This window comes from Polyodon spathula, chromosome 9, assembly GCF_017654505.1.
Source record: "Polyodon spathula isolate WHYD16114869_AA chromosome 9, ASM1765450v1, whole genome shotgun sequence".
In the NCBI taxonomy this organism is placed as follows: domain Eukaryota; kingdom Metazoa; phylum Chordata; class Actinopteri; order Acipenseriformes; family Polyodontidae; genus Polyodon; species Polyodon spathula.
In genome coordinates, this window is record NC_054542.1 from 38,364,443 (window position 1) to 38,389,089 (window position 24,647).

Sequence of the window (24,647 nt, forward strand, 5' to 3'; positions counted from 1 at the left end):
AGGACCTTCTGTAAAATTTCTCGGGCGACCTGTATCTTTTCACTCCTGTGAGAATTGGCAATGTCACTGTTATGTCAGAATTAATACAGCATTTCCGGGGTATTCACCTCGAAGCAATACCAGCCTTTACAATAAGCTATAATATCATATTAAAATTGGTATGATCTGTCCTGAGATTCTACAGTTCAGGAAAACATTATAATTGGGCATAGCCAAATTAGGGACGGCCGAAAATAAAAACATAATTGGTGACATATCACTCAGGGGATGAAATGGTTATTCTGGCTGTTGTGTATCTGCCTGTCATATATACGCCCTAACTGTTTATCTGTCCTGATCAACCTCTTTATCAATGTTAGTTTATTATTGAACCGAGAAGATTAGTTCAGATAATGTAGGTCCTACCAAAGTTTCCGTACACTGTGTTGTATGTGATTCGTGTGCTGCCATTGCTGGCAGTGTTACGTGAGCTGTTCAGTGTGTTGATATGTAAATAAATCCTGTTGCCTGCGGGTCTTGATCGCATGCCTGTTACTCAGCAACGAATACACACACCCACGTGGCAGATGACTACCCTGTCACAAGCATTAATACCCTATAGCTTTCTAAACAAGGGATTAAGGGGAGCTGATTGGTATACTTATTATATTGTCTTCAGCAGAAATGTACACATAAAAGGACTGCAGCATATAAGAGGATTCTCTCTTACCTTCACACTAAGCTATGCCGCTGTCTAGCTTACACATTGCAGAAGCCCATAGCAGCAACTCCAAAGATGAAAGTGTCAGTTCCATTTTAGGTGGCTAATCCAGTCACATTCCAACTTTACAGACTGTAATATAAATAAGCAACACACCAGTGTGAGATTCAGTTGCACGTAAACTTTAAAAGATCTCTTACCAGTCAAGATCCTAATATAGTTATATGGGTTTGTGAACAGTTTAGCAAAAACAGAACTAATTTCATTAAAAAACAACTACTAAATGTAGGGATTTTATAATAGCTCAGTCACAGAACCGGCAAGATTTATTTGAGCAAAGCTACTACTATAAAAAACAGTTATCAAATTCTGCAGAAGTTTAATAGACTGACATTAACAATACTTTCATTATTATAACTGGTTGTAGTATATGCTGTCCAGCACTTGTTGAAAATGGTTGATAAGGTTACTTTCATATGGTTTGCTTTTTCTATCAGTTACTACAACATAAATACGTATTATTGTTTCCCACTTACCATATAAAACAGCATTTGGATGGTCAAGCCCCAACACACTTTACAAAATGTATGCACAGTAGGGAGCATTAGGCTGTTTGGTTGGCCTGGTTACCAGTTGTTTTGATTGTGTTGATAGTCTGCTGCAATATGTTTTACTATTCCGGCTTATTTAACGTACTTGGAAACTAATACTGTTGTATCATTTTCAACCTCATTAATTTAATGTATTCAAGTGTGCTCTGCTTTTGAAAGGCAGTGAAGTGACTTGCCCAATATCACACAGTAAGTCAGTGGACAATCTATGAAGCGTGTTGCATTATGGTACTGTTGTCTCATTGACATACTTTCTACATTGGTTTCCAGGGAAGGCCATCTGTGAAAAGACTACATAGTCCAAGGTCCCAGTTATTGGATCACATTCTAAGACTACAGGTACACTCTCTTTTATTCATGTTTGCCTGATCACAGTCACAGAGTTTGTAGGATATCTTATAATTATGTAATAGACTTTCACAGCAAATCCTTTACCCACAAGATAAGCACTGTTAATGGATTAGCCCAGTCACCAGCAAAAGAAAAAGCATTCCTCTTCACTGGGTTGAAGTTAATTATGATGCACTGGAGTCAATGAGAAAGGTTTGATACTTTATACTGGAGACTGCTGAATGATTTAAAATGCTACAGGGTCATTCCATGTCAACTCAACCATCTGCCAAAAATCCAGAATCCCCAGACACCATAATATTTTGCTTGATGCTTGTAGATCTCATCAACATCTATCCAAACATATCTTTGGGTGATTTTTTGGAGGCTCCACACACAAGTTATTACGGCCTAAACTTGGTACAAACAGCAAAAATTCAAATTTCAAAAGGGTTTAATGACCAGTGCTGGGACTTGAAACTAAAAGTTTTTCATATAATTTGGAAGCCCTATTCAATACGAGTAGAACGTGGTGCTGCACATGATGGTAGCATCTAAATTGAACCCAGGGTGATTTTTCTGGTCAAGGTCCCTTTCTCACTTTAGGTTGACCTAAAGTCACAGATTGAAGGGGACATTTAAAAAAATATATATTGGCTATCATTTCTGAACTCAGCATGTCAGAAAACCCCCAGTTGAATTTTTCTAGGAAAATCTGAGACAGAAGGGCAACAAAATGTTCCTTTTCTGCTTGAATTTGCATGGAATGACCCTACAGTGCAAAGAGGTAATTTATTGCCCAGAGATTAAGTACTTATTTTATTTAAGGCAGGCAGATTCTCAACCCAAGATGCAAATACTGCTTGATAAAATACATTGGACACCTCAGGGAATTAATCATTTCAATTCTCGAGAAAGAACATTTGCATGCAGCAGAGACAAACAATTCATTAACACAGCTGGACATCATTGTTATTTAAATGACCTACTTTGTTAATATTATAAACACTTCTCGATTGAGGAAAAGGAACAATTTATTTAATTTCTACAACTTTGTCATGGGTGTCTGGGTGGGTGACGTCACAGGCCAGGAAGAGACAGACCAGTACTACTGGTTGAAGCACAGATGCGCGTATTTATTGCAAAATAAAAGGTTTTAACACAAAACAAACAATGAATAAAACAAAAAGGCACGATGGCCAAAACAAATAGATAAAACACAGTGATCAACACAGAAACAAGTAATGTGCTGGTTTAAAGTCAGCACGAGTGGCAATTATTATTGATATCTTTCACTAAAGTTCCTCCTCTAAACAAAACTCCAACCCAGACTGAGAGGATTCTGACACTTTTATAAAGCTGTGCCTGAGCTTGATTGCTTGTCAATCATTCAATCGGGCTCAGGCACATTATACATGTGAACTGATTTGGCAGGGAAGGCAATTAACCCTTCCCTGATGACCTAAAACAGCAGAGCAAAAATACATATATTTAAATCATCATAATAATAATACAGCACACATACAACAAAACATGAAATATGAAGAGAGATGGGGTATATCCCGTCACAAACTTATATCAATATTATTTTTAAATTGCACTTCATATTCTATTCTAGAACAGCATACTGAGAACCATTGACAGCAATATGTTCCAATGGTTATTTTCACAGCTAGACCTTTTGTCTGACTTTTGGGCTGCTCCCCTTCAAATGTAACTTTTATTAATCAGTATTTTAAACCACTGAACCCATAAGTCCTACTATTATTGCATAAACACCCAATGAAAGCACAGAAGCAGCACCATAATAACTGGATTTGAAGAGCATCATTGTAAACAGTACACTGCTAAATTACCTGGTTAAGGAACCACATATAAATACTGAACATAAGTGGGGCACTTGGGAATGCTGGGAAAATAGCTCTGGTTGCAAATGAGTTGCTTTCAAATGAGGAACTGACATTACTGAGACAAGCAGGGCCTATACAAGTTTGGAGCTGCACCAGAAACGGTGACATCTCTCTCCAGCCTTTCCACCAGGATGCTGTTATCAGTGGTGTCAAATACTGTAGTACTATTGATGAGGCTGAGGGATGACAATGAACCCAGACGGGAGTTGAAAGGGGTGTGGTTTATTGCTTTATGTGGCGTTGTCTCTGTGTTATGTTTTCTGATATTTCTTGTTATCAAGGAGATTGTTATAGTCCATTACAGCCACACTGAACAAATATTAGTAACATAATGTGACCTTAAAATATAAATAAATAAATAAATAAATAAATAAATAAATAAATAAAAAATTCTGGTCCATTTAATTTACTGAATAAAAAAATTATTAAACCATGGTTGTCACGGTGAAGAGCACTGCTGTGCTGAGTGCTATAATAATGAATAAGACAAAGGCGGTTACGATTTTTTAAACTGTAAAAAATAACACTGATGAATGACTGTTGTGTATTCAGGAAAACTCATGTGGGATGTAAAAACTCCCAAATGCAATATATGCCACAGCTCCTACTGTGTAATGAGTGTTCCATTTAACAGGCATTTCCTGCCTCAGTAGTCATTTTCTTCTTTTTAAAAAAGGAAATAAACAGTTTGATCTGTTTTACCAATGCAATTCTCAAGTCCTCTAAAGACTCTTACAGTACTTCTAATAAAAAAGCACAGACCATAGGGCCAAATGTCAAGTCTTGATGTACCATTTATTATAGTGGAGGTGGTCAGGTGAACAATATATATGTCACACTTTACACCACTTATCCAAATGTCATGAAACTTATAATACCCAGTTATTATGCTCTCCAGCAAGCTGACTCCAATTCTCTTTGTTTAGCTGGTACATCAGAATGCAATTAACCGGCCCCCTGCAACACACGAAATACCACCATTATACCAAAGGGGGTAGGTTAGTGGTTACAATCTGGTGTACCAGCTGAACACAGTGAGAGAAGACATGCTTCAGAGCCCTTCTGAGATGAACTTCTGAGTTTTAGAAAATCGATGTGATGTCTGAAACAGAAAACGATGTGGAAGGTGATTCAAACAATATCAAAAATACATTAATTAAGATAGATTAAGCTTCAAACCTGCGCCAAGTTGCTCTTCAAGACACTACAACAGTTAGTAGGATGTATTCTCTGCAGCCTCTAGTTGTGTTCTTGCTAGTGATCAGAGCTCAGAGCTCAGAGCTCAGTGAGCAGTGAGGTCTCAACAATTATAATTAACAATTAACAACTTAAAATAAACAGAAACCCAATGTATGAGACACAAGTAAGCATAAAGGAGTTTCATACTGTTATACACACTTCAGTGTTACAGTAGCTAAGCCAATTTCTATAAAACAATTATGATGCATAAACCAAACAGAAATCATCCGACCTCTCCATGAAATAAAGAAATACCAATTCTGCGCTGTGGTTTCCACCAGTTAGAAAATACCTGCCGGTCTGCACCATCTGCTGGAGCTGACATGCAACAGAACTCCAGCAGAGCTCTAAACCCCTAACTGGGTCTATGCAAAGTTTCAGGTAAGAATCTCGAAATACACCTGCAAAAATGAGAATATATTATCAGGAACATCCTTGCAACTATCACCAAAAGTCAAAAAGTCACTGAACAAAGGCGTTAACTCCCACATTCGGGTTTTTATCAGTGGTAGTTACCTATAGGCGACTTACAGGCGTTACAGAGAAATACAAGATTACAGTGTAAAAACAATATTTAAATAGAGTATAGTTTACAGTAAATGCAAATACTACAGTGACTCCCTGTCTATACACATCTATAGGTCACATATTTTTTTACATAGAAATTGTGTATTTATTTATTTTTTTAAATCATCAAATTGTGAGGATACTTTCAAAAGGAATTCTTTAGCACAGGATATTCTCTCAGAATCTGGGAGTATACAGGGACACCTGTTTGTCTAAATCACACTTGTATATTTTACATGTCCGTACAGTGGATGTAGGTCAGTATCATTTTTATCTTCATTATACTGATCCAAATAGTTGTAATTTAGAATTTGTTTACATACTAATGAACTTGACCCTTTTTGTAGGTCTGATCCCTGTTTTTGTACGACAGTTTTTTCGTCTGCTGTAAAATGACTGTTAGAGCAGCAATGGGGGTTCCTGGGGTGTTAATAGGTGTTTACAGTCATCTTGCTCTAGTTTTCTTTTACAGAGGATCCCTTATTCCATCCCATACCTTTAGACATGTCAAGTCACACTACTTTTGTAACTTACATTGCATCAATTTTATCATCATAACTCCTAAAGAAAACTTAATTGAGTATTCCCAAATCTCACTCCTAATTTTCAAATCTCACTCATTTGGTTGTTGTAACCATGGCATCGCTTTACCTATTCTCTACTTGTTCATACAGAATTAGCTATTGATATGCTTGTAAATGCAAGAACGCATGGGCAGTTGCAAGTTACAATTACACATTTTATTTCTTATTGTCTGTTTGTTCTCAGCAGGCAGCAAATAATTGCAGTTGAGGACACATTAATTTAATAATCCTGATTTTATTTTTATTTTTTTTTCAGATATATGGAGAAATCTGTAAAGTGTGATGTATGTACAGCTGCCTCCACTATATCCCCCTTGTAGGAATAATACAAGGAAGTTAGTTACGTCAAACACCATACAGAGCCCTCGTGAAAGTGAGCATATATAGTACATCAGTGTTCACGTTAGATACATTATGTCAAGATGATCGTCTTATTCACAGCCTGGGCCCTCTTTCACGCCCCAATATATTACTGCCTAGAAGACAATCAAACAGGACAGACATGGCAAAATCAAAGTAGTTATTCAAACAAATGAAAGCCTTTATTCACCCAATTTAATTAAGTCTAAAAAAGTTTCTGAACATGTTGATATTGGAATGGACATGCTACATGAACAGAGAAACACAGAGCTCAGACCTACCATTTGCTCACTGCAGTGGAGTGCAATAATACGCAATCTATTCATTTGTCAATGTTGACAGCAAGGACGGCACCCGATCATTATTTCCTTTTCATAATTTCATTAAATGATGTCCCTTAAGCCCTTTTAGTGCACAAACAATAGAAAGATTAATTCATAAGTGTACAGTAAGCTTCCTGTCTGGAGAATCACTGTAAAATAAGGTCTGTGCTAAATAGATGATGCTATTTTCTAATTGCAGGTATGGCCAACCTTTATTCTTTTATTTCAATGATAAATTTGCATTTCATATTTTAGGTGCTGCTTAAATCATTGCACTACTGCTTTTCATTCTACAGTAGTGGGGTTAAGAGCGGGGGACCGGCCCACCAGTCCACATTTCTCAAGGACAACATAGTCAAGTGTACCATAAAAAATTAAGATAACCCAACACCCACGGCTGATCAAATAAATTCTATTTTTTTTTAAGACAATGACATGACAAATGAAAAAGATGTTTGCTGTACATCCTAGGTGCACTAACAGTAACACTGTGTTTGTTCATTTTGTAACACACATGTGAACATTTGCCAGTGGCATCTGACACTCTGCTTGCAAGACCAAAAAAACACAACTTTTAATACAAAAAAAAGGTGCCCTCTAGTGCCAAGTCATTAATCAACTTTTAATTCATCATTACTTCAATTGGCAAGCATGACAAAAGCTGTTTAAATATATGCGTTTTAATTGATTGCACTCTTAAACATAATTGCTTTTTTTTTTTGTGTGTCGTCTTAACTACCAGCTTGGTCCTGAGTATCTTCAGTGGACTTGACTTGAACACTACTGTAACTGAATAAAGTAAAATTGTTTGTCAAAGTATTTTTTGCTGTTGAGTGAAATTCTTTCTACTGTGGTCTTCTTGAAATAAGTCAACTCAGAGAACATAAATGTTTTGAAAAAGTGGATAATATTTTGAGAAATGTGCTCGAGTGATTGAGAAAAAACTGTAAAATCATATCTGGGATGTGGATGGAAGAATGCTAACCAAGTTTGAGAGCCTTTATTTAATTGAGCCAGTAAAACATGGATATAATGATATAAATTTTATTGGAAATACTACTTACTGTATTAATTGTATGTATTTTGTATTAATTTAATTGCTGAAAATGTGCAATGCCAGCCACCTAGTCATGTGTTCTGTGTACAAGTCAAGTACACAATGTACACTGGTTACAGTTCCACTCACAGTTGAAATTGGTTTTGTTTGCTCGGGGCTGGAGCTTGGGTTGAAGCTTGCATAGCAGAGTGTTTTTGAACATTCTGTTGGCTGCATCCCATGCTATCAAATAATAAGTATGGTAACCATTGAAGGAGCCTGGAGTGCAGGCTGTGTGCTAGTGGCTATAAATATCAAATGAAAAGGGTACTCCTTTGTGGTTCTCCGTACTGTAGAGGGCTACCCGTCCATATGACGGCATTGTATGACATAAAGATTTCGTTTAATAAAAACTACTCTGTTGAGGAACAATTAACAAGAGATATTGTGCATTTCTCTACATTACACCTACTGTGTGCACTTCCAGAAGATCACCAAGACCTTTGAAACAGCTCCTGCAGAATATATAAATAATTCCTCCATCATTTCTGCAGGGGACTTGAAGTTCAGCGCATCCCTACTGACAACAGTGCTGACAGACATTCCATCTATTCTAATTTAGCTGCAGGGAACAATAACTTCTAGAAATATTTGCTTTTCATTCAATATTGACTTCTATTTTTAGATTTTATCTAATCAAGGCTGATATATTAATGTTATTTCATGTGGTTTTCACTTTCAGCTTTGAGTTCAAGTTTGTTTGTGATGTATTTCTATAAATTATTTATAAATATATATATATATATATATATATATATATATATATATATATATATATATATATATATATATATATATATATATATATATTTTATTCTGCTCACAAATACATTTTTACCTGTTTGATACAAACCAAATTCCTTAAAAAAATAAATTAAATAAAACTGATATGTGTTCACAAATGATTGTGTTCATAGATCTATTAATAGCCAGCGCGTGGGTTTTATGGAGAAGCCATAGCCCTAACAATTTGCAAATGTGCACTCAGAAATAGCAAGTCACAAGCATTGATAGAGAAAAAAAAGTTATATAAACAGCATGTGCCTTGCTGTGGCTTGCACACATACAGTAACGACACAGAAGACGTTTTTTTTCCTTGATATTTTCACTGTAAATATGAACATAACTTTTCCTTTTTTGGAAAAATAAAGGATTGGGACATAGGGGAAATACAATGTTTACTAGTGTAAACAGCAGCTAACTTGTTACAAACTTTTCAAATCTCATACTTCTTTAACCAGTTGATACATAAACACCAGTCCTAAAATTTTCGTGATTCTTTCATACAAAAATGTACTTTTATATAAAATCAGTTTGGAAAATGTATTTTCATTTCACATTGGGGTCTTCCAATAATAAATGGTTTATATGTTAATCCAGCTCTTTGCTCCCAATCAGAAGCATGCCATTGGTTCCTGACATTCAATGTCATCTTCCATTCTCCAAAACGGTCAGCACTCGGATATACGACACTCGGATAGATGTCAGTCACATATTACCGCCCTTGTATTAAGAATAAAATCAATTCCCATTTTTATATACATATACATATACATATATACACACACACACACACACACACACACACTTGCAAAAGTATACAGACCCCTGACCAATTCTCTCACATTACTGAATTACAAATGGTACATTAAAATTTCGTTCTGTTCGATATTTTATTTTAAAACACTTAAACTCAAAATCAATTATCGTCAGGTGACATTGGTTTTATGTTGGGAAATATTTTTAAGAAAAATAAAAAACTGAAATATCTTGCTTGCATAAGTGTTCAACCCCTGTGCTATGGAAGCTCCCAGTTTGCACCGATGAAAGAAATTGCCCTAACGAGGACACAATTATCTTACCATTGGCCTCCACCTGTGAACCATTAAAGTTGCTGTCACATTTTCTAGATAAAAACCCCACTGTTGAAGGATCAATGGTAAGGCTGTGAATCTGAAAGAAAATGAAGACCAAAGAGCATTCTACAGAAGTTAGAGATAAAGTAATACAAATGCATAGATTAGGGAAAGGGTACAAAATAATATCCAGGTGTTTGGATATCCCAGTGAGCACAGTTGGATCAATAATCAGGAAGTGGAAGCTGCATCACACCGCCCAGGCACTGCCAAGAAAAGGCTGTCCCTCAAAACTCAGCGCTCAAACAAGAAAGAGACTTGTGAGAGAAGCCACAGAGAGGCCATCAATCACTTTGAAGGAGCTACAGAGTTCAATGGCTGGGAGTAGAGTAATGGTACACCAGTCAACAATATCAAGAGCTCTGCATAACACTGGCCTGTATGGGATGGTGGCAAGAAAGAAGCCGTTACTCAAAAAGTACCATCTGAAAGCACGTCTGGAGTTTACCAGAAAGCATGAGTGACCCAGCTGCGATGTGGGAAAAGCTTTTGTGGTCAGATGAGACCAAGATAGAGCTTTCTGGCCAAAACTCAAAGCGCTATGTGTGGTGCAAACCTAACACTGCCCATGCCTCAAGACACACCATCCCTACAGTGAAGTATGCTGGTGGCAGCATCATGCTGTGGGGATGCTTCTCATCAGCAGGGACTGGGCATCTTGTTACAATTGAAGGAAGAATGGATGGAGCAAAATACAGGAAAATACTGCAAGAGACTCTGCTTCAGTCCGCTAAAAAACTGAAGCTTGGGAGGAAATTCACCTTTCAGTAGGACAACGATCCCAAGCACAAGGCCAAAGCAACATTGGAGTGGCTCAAGAACAAAAATGTGAATGTCCTACAGTGGCCCAGTCAAAGTCCTGACCTCAATCCCATTGAGAATCTGTGGCACTATTTGAAAATTGCGGTCCACAAGCGTCGTCCAACCAACCTTAACAACCTGGAGCAAATCTGCCAAGAAGAATGGGCAAAAATCACTCCGACACTGTGTGCAAAGCTGGTACATACTTACCCCAAAAGACTTAAAGCTGTTATTGCAGCGAAAGGTGGCTCTACCAAATATTAATGTACGGGGGTTGAATACTTATGCAAGCAAGATATTTCAGTTTTTTATTTTTTTTTAAAATATTTCCCAACATAAAACAAATGTCACCTTACGATAATTGATTTTGAGTTTAAGTGTTTTAAAATAAAATATCGAACAGAACGAAATTTCAATGTACCATTTGTAATTCAGTAATATAAGAGAATTGGTCAGGGGTCTGAATACTTTTGCAAGGCACAGTGTGTGTGTGTGTGTGTGTATATATATATATATATATATATATATATATATATATATATATATATATATATATATATATTAAAAAAATGGGAATTGATTTTATTCTTAATACAAGGGCGATAAAATGTGACTGACATCCATCCGAGTGTCGTATATCCGAGTGCTGACCGTTTATTCCTTTGTTTTGGAAAATGGCAGATGACATTGAACGTTTCAATGGCGAGGTTCCAAATTGCTGCTTATACGCCTACCCATTGTGGGAGTAATATTTATATACATCCCCGTCTTTGTGCAACTGCATGCGTTCACCGTCAAGCTTTGTTTCAATGTAGAAACTCTGGTTATTCATTTGCTTTTCAATTCGCTTTATGTCTGCAACAGCAGCCAGCATGGGCTTAAATGCTGAGAAAATCCCAATACAGACATCACTGAGAGAAACCAACAGGTCATGAAGTTGTCTGCATACCTTTTCTAGATCTGTGGTCACACTGTTTAATTCAGTTACATCTGGATGAAATATCTGAAGCACAGTTTCTTTACTAATGCCCAATTTCATGTCTTCAAGAATCATACGTATTAGCAACTTTTGCAAGCATTATTATTGGCAACAGAATCCAAGAAATCATTTACATGTTGTGTTTTTAAGTTTTCTTGAGCTGGGCACCTGGGCTTAAGAATAAAGTATGCAACAACAGCAAAGTCCCCAGCGTCTCCCTGTGAAGTTGTGGGAGCTATATAGTTCAGAAGCTTGTTGTTTGCATCCCCTCCATCTTTTGGCAGATCTAAAACTTCCATGTAAAGCTTGGCAAGCATATTCTCCTTGATCCTGTATGCCATTCTCTCCCTTTCTAATTGGGGGAGAATGAGACCCATTGCTGGGTAGAATGAGTCTGTGGTATTTGGAGCATTGTCATGAAGAGCCTCGTGGAACTTTTTCCAAGAATCCAGAAAGTCTTTGAAATGTTTTGTTTTCTCTGGTCTTGGTCTGGCTTTCTGTATTTGTAAGTTGAACACAGGTGAGCAAAAGGAACTTGTGATGCGAACTTGAGATGCTACTGTAGTCTGAGGAGAGGACACTGATTGCACAGCTGCACCCATTTCAACAAATGACTTGTACCTTTAAAATATAAATAACAATGTCAAACATTGCAGCATATTTGGGAGACATTAAACAAGTCTTTTAATAATTGTTGTTTAAAGAGAAAGTAGCTTCAAATGCAATTATCATTATTATTTGTTTTATATGACTGATCTTTTACTGTGCTTGCAGTCATTCTGAGTGGTTCTGGATTCTGCTGCTCTAAACTGCCTTACCTAGGTTTTGAGCTTGTCTAGAGTTTTCTAAGGCCAGCCTTCTTCATTCCATTAAAATCATGTCACATTGTGACTTTTTAACTCTGTTGGCTGCAGCTGTTAATTTCAGTGTTTACAGAGAAAGAAAACACAGAACCACTCAATGATTGCAAACACCTTAAAGTAAGGAAATGGAAAAAAAAAACAATTATAATTAAGGCTGCGGATTTTGGTACAGTGATTTTCAGTACATTTCAAAGACGAGTTGCGGAAAAAACAAACAAAAAAAAAACCCCAAGAATTCACGGAAAGGTTACCAAATAATGTAGCTTTAGCTACATCAACATACTCAAGAGCTTTTAAATAGTACAAAAACAATACCATAAAGGCTACTGCTTTTGACTGATGACAAGTTTAAATGTTACTTTATAAAACTTAGTAAAGGTCCTTTCACACCAACATACCTTTTTTCTTCTATAATAAGAACTAGACATTTAAAATGGTTGTTTCTGAGTAGCCTACAGTCAGCACTGCCCCTTTAAAAAAAAAAGAAAAAGGAACTGACTTTTGTTCAAAATTATGATTGACGATTTCCATGACCTTCGTGACAAAATCGTTGCCTAAATTAAAATTACAGCTTAAGCATTTTTCACCTGTTTTCTTTTTTCAGATCTTCACGATAGACAACAGTTACATGTACTAAAACTTGTTGCATTAAAACATTAAACAAAGTCATTGTGTCATTTAGCAAACCAATCAATGACTTTAGTCTTTTTTACTTAATACCTTTTAACTTAAATACATATGATACTTAAGAAGAAGGAAAAAAAAAACTCACCGTGGCATGAAGAATATAGTAAACTAGCTCACAGTACTGCAATGAACAACATAGCTTACATGGTAGTTATTCCAGGGATGCCACTGCATAGCAGTTTGATCCATTCCTTGTTTTATTATGTTTAATAAGACACATCTGGGGCAAATTAAGCACACATTAAAACCTGGAATGGGTGAAACTGCATTACACCCTTGAGTCACTCTCCATATAAAGTGTTCCTCCTTGTAACTGAATCACGGAATCAAGTATTTCAAAATGAAAAATCCCATACAAAATGGTCTTATGTTACACTGTCCTTGGTGTAATCCAGAGGCCCTTTTTAATATTTGTTAAGATACTTAAGTTTTGTGTGTATAACAGTTAGGGAGTGGAATAGCCTCGCATTCGTTCTGTGGGGTGGAGTAGCTTTCTTGTTAATACATGAGAATAAATGGCTACCTGTCTTGTTTAGAATTTTCACTGACATTTTTGTATATGATTAAGATTATAAAACCTAAATAGTAAGCAAAACCCAACAACATACCAAAAATCAAAACAAGCAAAAAAGATTAATGATTTTTTAAGAAAATAAACAGTAGACACCTGTCACTACTGTACAGAATACTATCTGCACCTGAGCTTATTTATTTAACACACTGTGCGGCTTACAACAGCGACATTAATTACCTATTGATTCATATACGTTTGAGTATTTATACCGAACCAGAAAATAGTTACTAAAATGGCACACCAAAAAAAAAAAAAAAAAAACTATAACTAAACGAAACAAATTAAAAATAAAAAAACGATATTATGATGCCATTTGTCCTTGTTTCATGAAATGTCACCTTTTTCTGTCAGACTTGCACGAACTTTGCAAACTGCAGTTGCAAGACGGAAACACTACTGTCGTCGTGGTGACGCACCAAGGCTATCCTTCTGAAGAACCAGGAAACCGTCCGCTTAATTGAACACGGTGAAACAGAGAACAACATAATCAGTAACACATACACACTTTAAAGAAAAGAAAACATACAAAACAGACTTAAAATAAGAAACTACAGGCCGCGCACGACTGTGACTAGTACCTACTAAATTGCAAGTTTTATTTTTTCCAGAGGTTCATATAGTTAGTTCAGTGCATATTTGTTGTCACTCGGAACAGTTTCAGGGCTCAGTGCGGCGGCCGTGCTGTGTCAGGAAGCAGCATCTCGCGTAGAAGCACAACAGAGGAGTCACAGAATATATATATATATGTATATATTTTAATATTCTGTGGGCGACAATCGCAGACAGTCTTCAGGAGGATGAGAAATAAGTGAGTACTCAACACTATCTCGGTGTCTATACGTAAAAATGCTGTTTTCAACATTGCTAGTACAATACCAGAAAGACGACCCAGTGCAGTACAGCAGGCAAACCAAACACAACACTGACAGCTGTGTGACATCGACGCAGCAGGTTGACAACAATAACAAATACTGTTGGGATGTATATTAACTGTTTGTTGATTTGTGCTCTGCAGTAATATACTAGTGAATCAAAGCATTGTTGTATTTTTGGAGATCCCCCTGCACCCTTTGAATGAAAATCCGATCTTAAAAAATGGCCTCTCAAAGACAATCTGGTAACGAGGCCGAGCTAGTAGTTATCAAAACAAAACACTAAAATACAAATAAACGGCCTGATTACTAACACAGTTTTAGACTTTATCATAATATTCAGAAAGAGGTGAATAAAGGATTGGGAAGGAAAGAGGAAAACGCATTGGATAGGTTAAGGATTGGGCGTAGTTCTTTAAATGAACACTTACTAAAACTGGGGAAACATGAAGATGGAAAGTGTGAAAAATGTAAAGTTGCAGAAACAGTAGAACATTATTTATTAAAATGTGGGAAATATGAGGAGCAGAGAATGGAGAGGAGGCTGAGGGAAATTGAGGTGTATGAAGACGGCATAAAGAACTTGGTGGAAAAAGGGAAAGAGGAAGGGAGACTGAAAGAGAAAATATACTGATGAAATATGTAAAGGAAACAGGAAAAGAAGGGAAGTTATAAGTAATAAATAAAGATGACAGAAAAATAAGTAAAATAGTCAGACAAAGGACTACAGATAGAGGGCGCTAATCTTCTAAAATAATAGGTGGAATGCGCCCTATAGATTAACCAGAAGAAGCAGCAGTCTCAGACCCTTGAGTCTGTCACTTACATTACAGCTGAATTATTACCCCCTCGTTCCCGCAATAAAATTGCAATTATAATCTAAAACTGAAATTAACAGTATCCTTATACAAGGTGATGTTGGTTGTTTGTTCATTTAGTATGTTCTGTATTTACAAATTAAGATAAATTACAGTATATTAAAAAAATTGCCTTTCTGTTTTACACAATGCCCGTCTACAAAACTATACCATATGATATAATAATTATGCCGATTAAACCAAAAAAAAAAAAAAAAACCTTGTAATTTAGCAAAGTAAATATGATTAAGCATTTTGATCACAATGAAGGTCTAGGGCAGTAATCCTCACTGACTATTTGCAGAGAGCTACACTATTAACTACAAAAAATGTTGGAGATACGTGGTTTATCGTCTTCATTTTTACACTTTCTTATTACAAAAGTGACTGCATCTTGACTTAAACGGCTCCTTTGGCAGTCCTATGTTGATCACAAAAGGTGGAGGTAGAAAGATTAGCAAACGTTTAAACTAGACTTAATGTATACATTACCTGAAGTTTGCACTCTGTGTCACTAAGGGATGAAAAAAAATCTTCTATAATATACAGTTCTAGTTGACTTCAAGAGCATCCTAGGTTGATATCATACTTATATAATTTAAGTGTATATTTTTAAGTAAGATTTTATAAAATGTCACTGTTTTAACCAAGCAGTCTGCTGTGCCCTGTCACATCTTAAACTGTTAGTTGCTTTGGATTATATAATATTACCACATAATCATAAATGCAAATGCTTTCACATTAAATGTACCTTTTTAAGGTTTTGGTTTTGTTTTTGTCTGTTTTTTTTTTTTTTTTAGAACACACATGCTGTAAAAGGTTATTCTGAAAAAGAAACTACAATGGAAAAGTCATGGAGGTTGTGGACCATTGCTCAAAAATGGTTTTTAAATTTGGCATCGTGGTCCTGGGGGCTGTGCCGCATCTCACTGCTGGCTCTGATATTAACTTTTCATCTGTACGGTGGCTTTATGTTACTTGCACTGATACTTGCTTCGGTAGCAGGTATATTGTACAAATTCCAAGACGTGCTGCTGTATTTTCCCGATCAGCCTTCCTCTTCTCGCTTGTATGTTCCTGTGCCTACTGGGATCCCACATGAAAACATCTTTGTAAAAACCAAAGACGGTGTACATCTTAATCTCATCCTGCTTAGATACACTGGTGACAATCCAGCATTTTCACCCACTGTTATCTACTTCCACGGGAATGCTGGCAACATTGGTCACCGGATACCCAATGCACTGTTAATGCTGGTCAACTTGAAGGTGAATGTAATACTGGTTGATTACAGAGGTTATGGCAAAAGTGAAGGTGAAGCAAGTGAAGATGGGCTGTATTTAGATTCCGAAGCTGTGCTGGACTATGTCATGACCAGACCAGACATAGATAAAACTAAAATCATTTTGTTTGGCCGCTCATTAGGAGGAGCAGTAGCTGTCCACCTGGCATCTGAAAATCCCCATCGGATCTCTGCCATAATGGTAGAAAATACATTTCTCAGCATCCCCCACATGGCCAGTACTTTGTTTTCTTTCTTTCCAATGAAATATCTTCCACTCTGGTGCTACAAAAATAAATTCCTGTCCTACAATAAAATTGCACAATGCAGGATGCCTTCGCTTTTCATCTCTGGACTGTCTGACCAGCTGATTCCACCAGTCATGATGAAGCAGCTGTACGAACTTTCTCCGTCTCGGACTAAGAGGTTTGCCATATTTCCAGATGGCACTCACAACGACACCTGGCAGTGCCAAGGATACTTCACAGCCAGTGAACAATTCATGAAAGAACTTATTCAAAACCATTCTCAAGAAGAAACAATGATAGCAGTGTCAAATGTAACAATTATATGATTTGGGCTTTCTGATAATGCATCGTTTTGTGAAAAGTGGTAACAGAATGTAACTTTTTATGTGTATTTTGTGGGGATGAGATTAAACTCAAAATGCCATTTATGGACCTTCATTTTTCTTCTCTAAGGTGAAGAATGCATGAGTGTTCCTTTCTGATTTGAAAAGATTTTTCAAGAGGTTTATTTCAAGAACAGTTATTTTTATTAAACAACACGTACAAATATTACTAAAGCTTTCATGATTTGCTTGAAAGGTGTTTTTAAATGACCTGATGTTGGCTCAAATGCTTACCTTGCTAAAATATTGCTTGATCTCTCTGATATTAACATTATTTTTATACAAATATCAGGATACATAATAATTCTCTGCACGTCTTCCAGGGAATAAAACCATACAAAAATAAAGTAATGCTTTTGTTTATCTCTTAATAAAATAAATTGCTGTAGTAATGTATTCAGCCATTAAAACAAAATATTATGTATTTTATGAATACTTTTGTCTAAAGCATTGCACAGATTTTCTTTTCTGTTTTATAAAAAAAGGTGTGATTTTACAGGTGTGATTAAGTTACTGTATGTGGCTCAAAGAAACACATCTAATCTTAATTACTCCTTCCCTCCTAAAATCAGTTGGTCATAAATTTGACATGACGAATGCAATTAGCAAGGATGTTCTTGCTTTGCTCTACAGTGCATACAAGTTTGCCAACAGGTTTGGTAGTACATGGAAGTAATTTATGTACATACTATAATATTAGCTGTTTTGAATGTGAATTGTAGCCTTACAGAAATATTGTATACTAAAATGCCATCACTGCTGCTGTACAGCCCCTACAGAATTCAGAAGTGTAAGAGAACACTTCCTTATTCTTTATTCATTCAACCACAAAATTCATCTTGTGATATTGATGAAGCTTCATTATATATATATTTTCATGATTGCTGACATTTTTTTTTTTTTTTTTTTTTTTTTTTTAAATTTATCACCTAGCCCCTCATCTGAACTTTGATTCCTGTGCACACCCAGTGCTTAGTAAGTAGTTAAGTAAACTACAAATGAAAGTTATGCAATTTTTTATATTACGGTTGTATTTAAAAAAAAAAAAAAAATATTTATTTCATTACACTCAGCATTGAAATTGCATATCTGTGTGGTTTGTTTTGGCATGTACACTTATTCTTATTAGTTAAAAAAAAAAAAAAAAAAAAAAAAAAAAAGATTTATTTAATAAACAGCCTGGCAGAATTACAAACAAACATCCAATGCGTCCCTTTAAATTTACAGTATTGTGTATTCTGATTGTGTGTAGAGTAGTTCTTTACTTCTGGGTTTCAGTGTGATTGAAGTTTAGGGATTTCCATTGTGTCATATATTCTAAGAAACATAACTTTTGTTGTTATTGCCTCTTTGTATTTATGGTCAGTCACCATAAATTGTGTTCTGTGTGTATGCTAACACAAGAGCTCTTTCACTGCATCGAAATCATAATGTGTGATTTTTCTACTTTCTATTTGCTGTACTGTTACATGCAATAAATTATTTAAATGGTCTTTTGTATCTATTCTGATAGTACTGCTCTTTCATAGTTTTCAAAGATTTTGTTATGTTGTAAATATCAGACTTATCATTAACTGGCACCAAATGCATTCCCAGTAAAGAAATACAATTATGAAAGCATATGCATGACACTAAACGCAGTGCGCAGGTTTCTACTGTAATTCAGGTGAATTAAAAAAGCTGTTCATGCCAATCACTTAAGACTTCAATATTATTTAAGTGCTCTGTAAGTAGACAGTGTAATCATTATGGTTGCAGGATCACACTGCTGGATGTAATTGTAATGTAATTCAAACTGAGTTTGAAAAAGCAACGAATGGAATGGTTCATGTTGTAAGGACTTGACAGTGTTTAGAAAATATATCTTAAAATCTCTTTTGCAGGTAGTGTAGGGAATTGAATCCAGAGTACAAGCAGATGCTCTCTTCTGAGTCAATATAATTGGGGTAAAGGTTTTTAGTAGTAAGGAAGGCAGTTATCCAAGTAGCGCATCCTCTAGGTCTCTGTGTTACTGTATATGATAAGTGCTTTGTTGCTTTTAAATATCCTGGGTTGTAAAAGTAAAAAGTCATTTTCAGCTGCTTCCAATCTTGAGTCATGACTTCTAAGGCATTGGTCATTCAGCGGCAGGCTTTAGGAAGTGTCCCAATAAAATATACAGTATATATCTTTATATGGATTATCTGATTTTCCTTTAAAACCAAATACTTAAAAAGAACAAACCAAAACTAGGCTCTGCAGGAGATATCTGATAAAAGTCAATAAATATAATACTACTACCACTACTACCTACCAACATAGAAAATACAATTTTAAAGTGGAACTTTCTTTTTCGTTGAACTTATATTTGTAGCAGCTGAGAAGACCTAAAACTATTCCAGTCAAAATTGCTCCTGAAAAGCACTACTGGCTTCAGTGCACTGTGCAACTCTAATATGCTTCTCACCTCCCTTCAGAAAATCATCCTGTCTTTTTATAAGCAATGTTTGAGATGCCATGTGGCACCCCGGTGTAGCCTTGTACCTCATTCTTAGTCGTTCATTTTACGTTATGAGAATATTCCTCATAACTTCTAAAAACAAAAATAGCTTTGTGTTAATACAACATGTCATTGACTTATACATAGCTCTATTAAATGTAATATACATTTAGTTTACTTTAGTTTGAACTGATTACTGTTTTGGTAAAGGGTTGGGAGGAAATTGTCAGTGACAGAGAATGCAAGTTTCCATGTCAATTTATTAGCCTTCCTATTCTCAACATGGTTTTCTTTCAGCAATTTTTTTTTTAGTTTTTGAAATGTTTTAGATATATAATAGGCGTGTCATCATACAGTACTGCAAGCATGTGAACTGTTGACATTAATCCAGTAACACACATCTTTGTGTTGAAAGACAGATTTGCACCGGGTAATGTGTTCAGTCTCATTTCCTGGAAAAGTTTAGTACGCATGGCAAACAGTCATCTAAATTACAATAACTATATGGGACTATACAGAATGCATAAAACAGGATATGAAACAGGTAAAAAAAAAATTAATAATAAACTGTAAATGGTGAAAAGTATTAATTTAAGTACAATTTTTGCCTTTTGAAATATTCACCATGCTTTCCATAAGTCAGACTTCCCTACAAACCAACTTTAATTCAAGCATTTGTGCACAAGCATGCTTCTGAGTGCAACAAGAGGGTCAAACAAAACTGTCCAATTTGCCTTAATTTCAGTCATTTGTTTACAACCCGTTGTAGATATTTCCTTCAAAACCAGTTTCTGTTTATATCTTTAGTAACGCCAATCAAATGCAGAGTATCATAAGACGGCAGAGACCGCACAAGGAATGTTGCTTTACAGACATGCCAATCATTTACGGTTAAAAACAGCTGCATTGTGGTTAAAAGGACTTCACTTTTTAAAATCTTAGAAGGAAGTAAATGGATGAGATGCAAAACCGCAGCAGGTGTTTAAGCATGCTTGGTGTTTCGTACCATCTTTTTTTCACCAGGTTTGTGAGGGTAAAATGTATAGTACTATGGTTTTCATGCCTGTACTGAAAGTCACTAACACAGAACTGAAAGACAATCACTAAATTTTAAAAAGGTCAGCGCACAGCTGTTACTGACTCCAATGTCTTTTTAATGAAGATATAGCAGACATCACATGCTAAATAAAATAAAGGTTACAGAATTTCAAAATCAGCACGTTCTAAAAAATGTATTGCTTTATTCACTACAAAATTTGCTATGATTTACTTGAAATGTATCACCTGAAAGTTGAAAGAAATGTTTGCATAGTTGAAAAAAAAAAGTTAATCATCTAGGAATACAAAAATGTGTATTTTGTTTACATGGAAAAACTTGGTTGTATTTCTGGAAGGAGAATCCGCCCACTAATCAACACGTCCTATCCAAGCGTCATAAACACTCTTTGTGGCTTGCATTCTCGTCGCTTCTTTTTGTTTGGCCTCACTGTCACGTGCGGCGAGGCCAAACAGGAAGACGGCCGTCTTTAGAGCCTGGAGGAAGGGCTACCCTCAGCCATGCATTCCGTAAGGTTTCCTCCTACCAGCGAGTAGGGTTTTTTTTTTCCTTACCTGAGTGCTGTGTTTAGTCCATAGGGTGTGTGGCAGGCTGGAGGGGCCGGGTTATCTCTCAGTGCATTTCATGCTTTGGAGGATGGGCCTGTGTTTCAGCTGGTTACTTTTTATTCACCCTTTTCCTATTTTTGGGTGTAGTAGTCATTACGCCACTGCAGTTGTTGCATTAACCATTCATTTTCTTTTCCCAGTCATGGTTTGGTGGCTTTGTTCTTTTGGTGGGAGGTGGCCGACCACTGCATCTGCGGTCCTCAGCATTGCCCTATCTGTTTGCTATTTTCACATTCAAATCCTAGGGCCCCCCACATGCGCATCACAAATTGTATGACATCTTCAGATTCAAAACAGTCTTGCATGTACGAGTCTGGCCATCGTAAAAGGAAAATAAAAAATGTAAAGAAATTCAAGTCAAGAAGCAACAAGGAGCTCTTCTGCCATATCTCCAAAATATAGATTTCTGCTTACCAATGTAACGTTACCACATTTGCACTTTCTGACAAAGTAGACGTCCTCATGAAAGTATACTCAATCATAAGAAATTTAGTTAACGTGGCATAAATTAATATTAAATATATGTGCAATTACATTTACGTTAAATTATTCCTTGTTACTTTCCATTAACATTTAAGTCAGATTAACTGTATTTTCAATAAGAACATGTAAACAATGGGAAATTATTAGATATTTTTCAAGGGTGACAAAACGGAATATAAATGGAAGTGATATGCAATTACATTTTCAAGTGACATTTGGTTAACATTTAGCTAGAAACCAGCTATTGCATATTTATGAAATATTAATTTAACAATACTTTATTATGCAATTGCATATCTATTTAAGATTAATGTATGCCTTGCAATATAAAGCGTTACTGAAATTTATTTTAACAAATGCAACCCTCATGTCACTCAGTTCTAGCGCATTGATGTGCATGGACTACCACCTGCCAGTCCAGACCCCACGGGTCCCCCTGCCGTTCCACGGTTGAAGGCGTCCATGGTCAGCACCTCTCTTCGATATATTACACCCATAGTTACTCCTTCGCTGAGGTGTTGAGGATTCTTCCACCAGCTCAGGGCATGCCAGCATGACCATGACACCGTCAGCCAGATGGGTCTGTCTCGGTCTGGGTGAACTACTTGGGCATTGAGCCATGCCTGCAAGGGGTGCATATGGAGGAGACCGAGACGGAGCACAGAGGACAGAGAAGATCAAGCAATTGTTGGCACAGCACCACCTGCACAGACTGTCTGAGATGAAAAAGGGACAGACAGGCTTGCAATGCGCTTACCCTGTCGGCCGATAGGGAAGCGAGCATGGAGCGGGAATCCAGCCGGATCCCCAGGAAAACAGTCACTTGCACTGGCTGCAGGGAGATCTTCTCCAGGTTGAGTGTGAGCCCAAGCCAGGTAAGATGCTGCATCATTAGAGCCATGTGAGACACGGCTTACTACCGTGACTGGCCGCAGATAAGCCAGTCCTCAAAGTAATTGAGGACCCTGACCCCCTGCAGCCGCAGGGGTGCCAGAACTGGGTCCATGCACTTGGAGAAAGTCCTAGGAGCCTAATTTTGTTTTTTTCAAGATAGTAACAATGAGAGTAGAAATTAGTGATCCCCCACCTCATCATATATTTTTTACATAACACCATTAAACTAAACCATTGTAAACTATGGGACACTTCAACAGGAATAAAAGCAAAATAGATATTATTTGATATAGCATTCAGTCTTACAGACAAGTTCCTGTTAGGCAAAAGCAATCTCAACTTAGCAAATATTTTTTTTTTATATATATATACAGTACTGTGCAAAAGTTTTAGGCAGGTGTGAAAAAATAGAAATACCATCACTTCCAGGACTCCTTGTTCTTCTTTACGCTGAAGATAGTTATTAATGACTTTCGCTATATGTTTGGGGTCGTTGTCATGCTGCAGAATAAATTTGGGGCCAATCAGATGCCTCCATGATGGTATTGCATGATGGATAAGTATCTGCCTGTACTTCTCAGCATTGAGGAGACCATTAATTCTGACCAAATCCCCAACTCCATTTGCAGAAATGCAGCCCCAAACTTGCAAGGAACCTCCATCATGCTTCACTGTTGCCTGCAGACACTCATTCGTGTACCGCTCTCCAGCCCTTCAGTGAACAAACTGCCTTCTGCTACAGCCAAATATTTCAAATTTTGACTCATCAGTCCAGAGCGCTTGCTGCCATTTTTCTGCACCCCAGTTCCTGTGTTTTCATGCATAGTTGAGTCGCTTGGCCTTGTTTCCATGTCGGAGGTATGGCTTTTTGGCCGCAAGTCTTCTATGAAGGCCACTTCTGACCAGACTTCTCTGGACAGCAGATGGGTGTACCAGGGTCCCACTGTTTTCTGCCAATTCTGAGCAGATGGCACTGCTGGACATCTTCCAATTGCGAAGGGAAATAAGCATGATGTGTCTCTCATCTGCTGCAGTAAGTTTCCTTGGCCGACCACTGCATCTGCGGTCCTCAGCATTGCCCGTTTCTTTGTGCTTCTTCAAAAGAGCTTGGACAGCACATCTGGAAACCCCTGTCTTCCTTGAAATTTCTGCCTGGGAGAGACCTTGCTGATGCAGTATAACTACCTTGTGTCTTGTTGCTGTGCTCAGTCTTGCCATGGTGTATGACTTTTGACAGTAAACTGTCTTCAGCAACCTCACCTTGTTAGCTGAGTTTGGCTGTTCCTCACCCAGTTTTATTCCTCCTACACAGCTGTTTCTGTTTCAGTTAATGATTGTGTTTCAACCTACATATTGAATTGATGATCATTAGCACCTGTTTGGTATAATTGTTTAATCATACACATGAGTATATGCCTACAAAATCCCTGACTTTGTGCAAGTGTACCTAGAAGAATTGTTGCTATTTTGAAGGCAAATGGTGGTCACACCAAATATGGATTTGATTTAGATTTTTCTTCTGTTCACTCACTTTGCATTTAGTTAATTGATAAATATAATCTATTAACATGTCTATTTTTGAAAGCATTCTTACTTTACAGCATTTTTTCACACCTGCCAAAACTTTTGCACAGTACTCTGTGTGTGTGTGTGTGTGTGTGTGTGTGTGTGTATATATATATATATATATATATATATATATATATATATATATATATATATATATATATATATATATATATATATATATATAACTTACATCTCTTATGTTGGCAAATGTTGGTATAATAATGTTCAGTATACCTACAGTTTTGCTTTAAAATAGTTTAACTGCTGTTCTTTAATCAAACAAAAAAGGAACATCAAAATTACAAGTTAAATCACTTAAGATGCAGTTATAGTCCCATCTGACAGGAAATGATTTGCACAGCTGAGTAACCCAAA

General features: G+C 36.6%; 1 protein-coding gene across 1 annotated transcript; it reads left to right on the forward strand.

Moving 5' to 3' along the window:
* Window positions 1-14,012: 14,012 nt before the first annotated feature.
* On the forward strand, window positions 14,013-19,236 carry LOC121320803 (protein ABHD13-like). Its single transcript, XM_041259452.1, has 2 exons — window positions 14,013-14,348; window positions 16,070-19,236. Exon 2 carries the CDS (start codon window positions 16,112-16,114, stop codon window positions 17,123-17,125), a length of 1,014 nt encoding a protein of 337 aa, XP_041115386.1. The 5' UTR covers window positions 14,013-14,348; window positions 16,070-16,111; the 3' UTR covers window positions 17,126-19,236.
* The last annotated feature ends 5,411 nt before the right edge of the window (window positions 19,237-24,647 follow it).

What these genes read in the sequence shown, in the direction of transcription:
- LOC121320803 (XM_041259452.1), top strand. Translation starts at nt 16,112, where the DNA reads ATGGAAAAGTCATGGAGGTTGTGGACCATTGCTCAAAAATGGTTTTTA.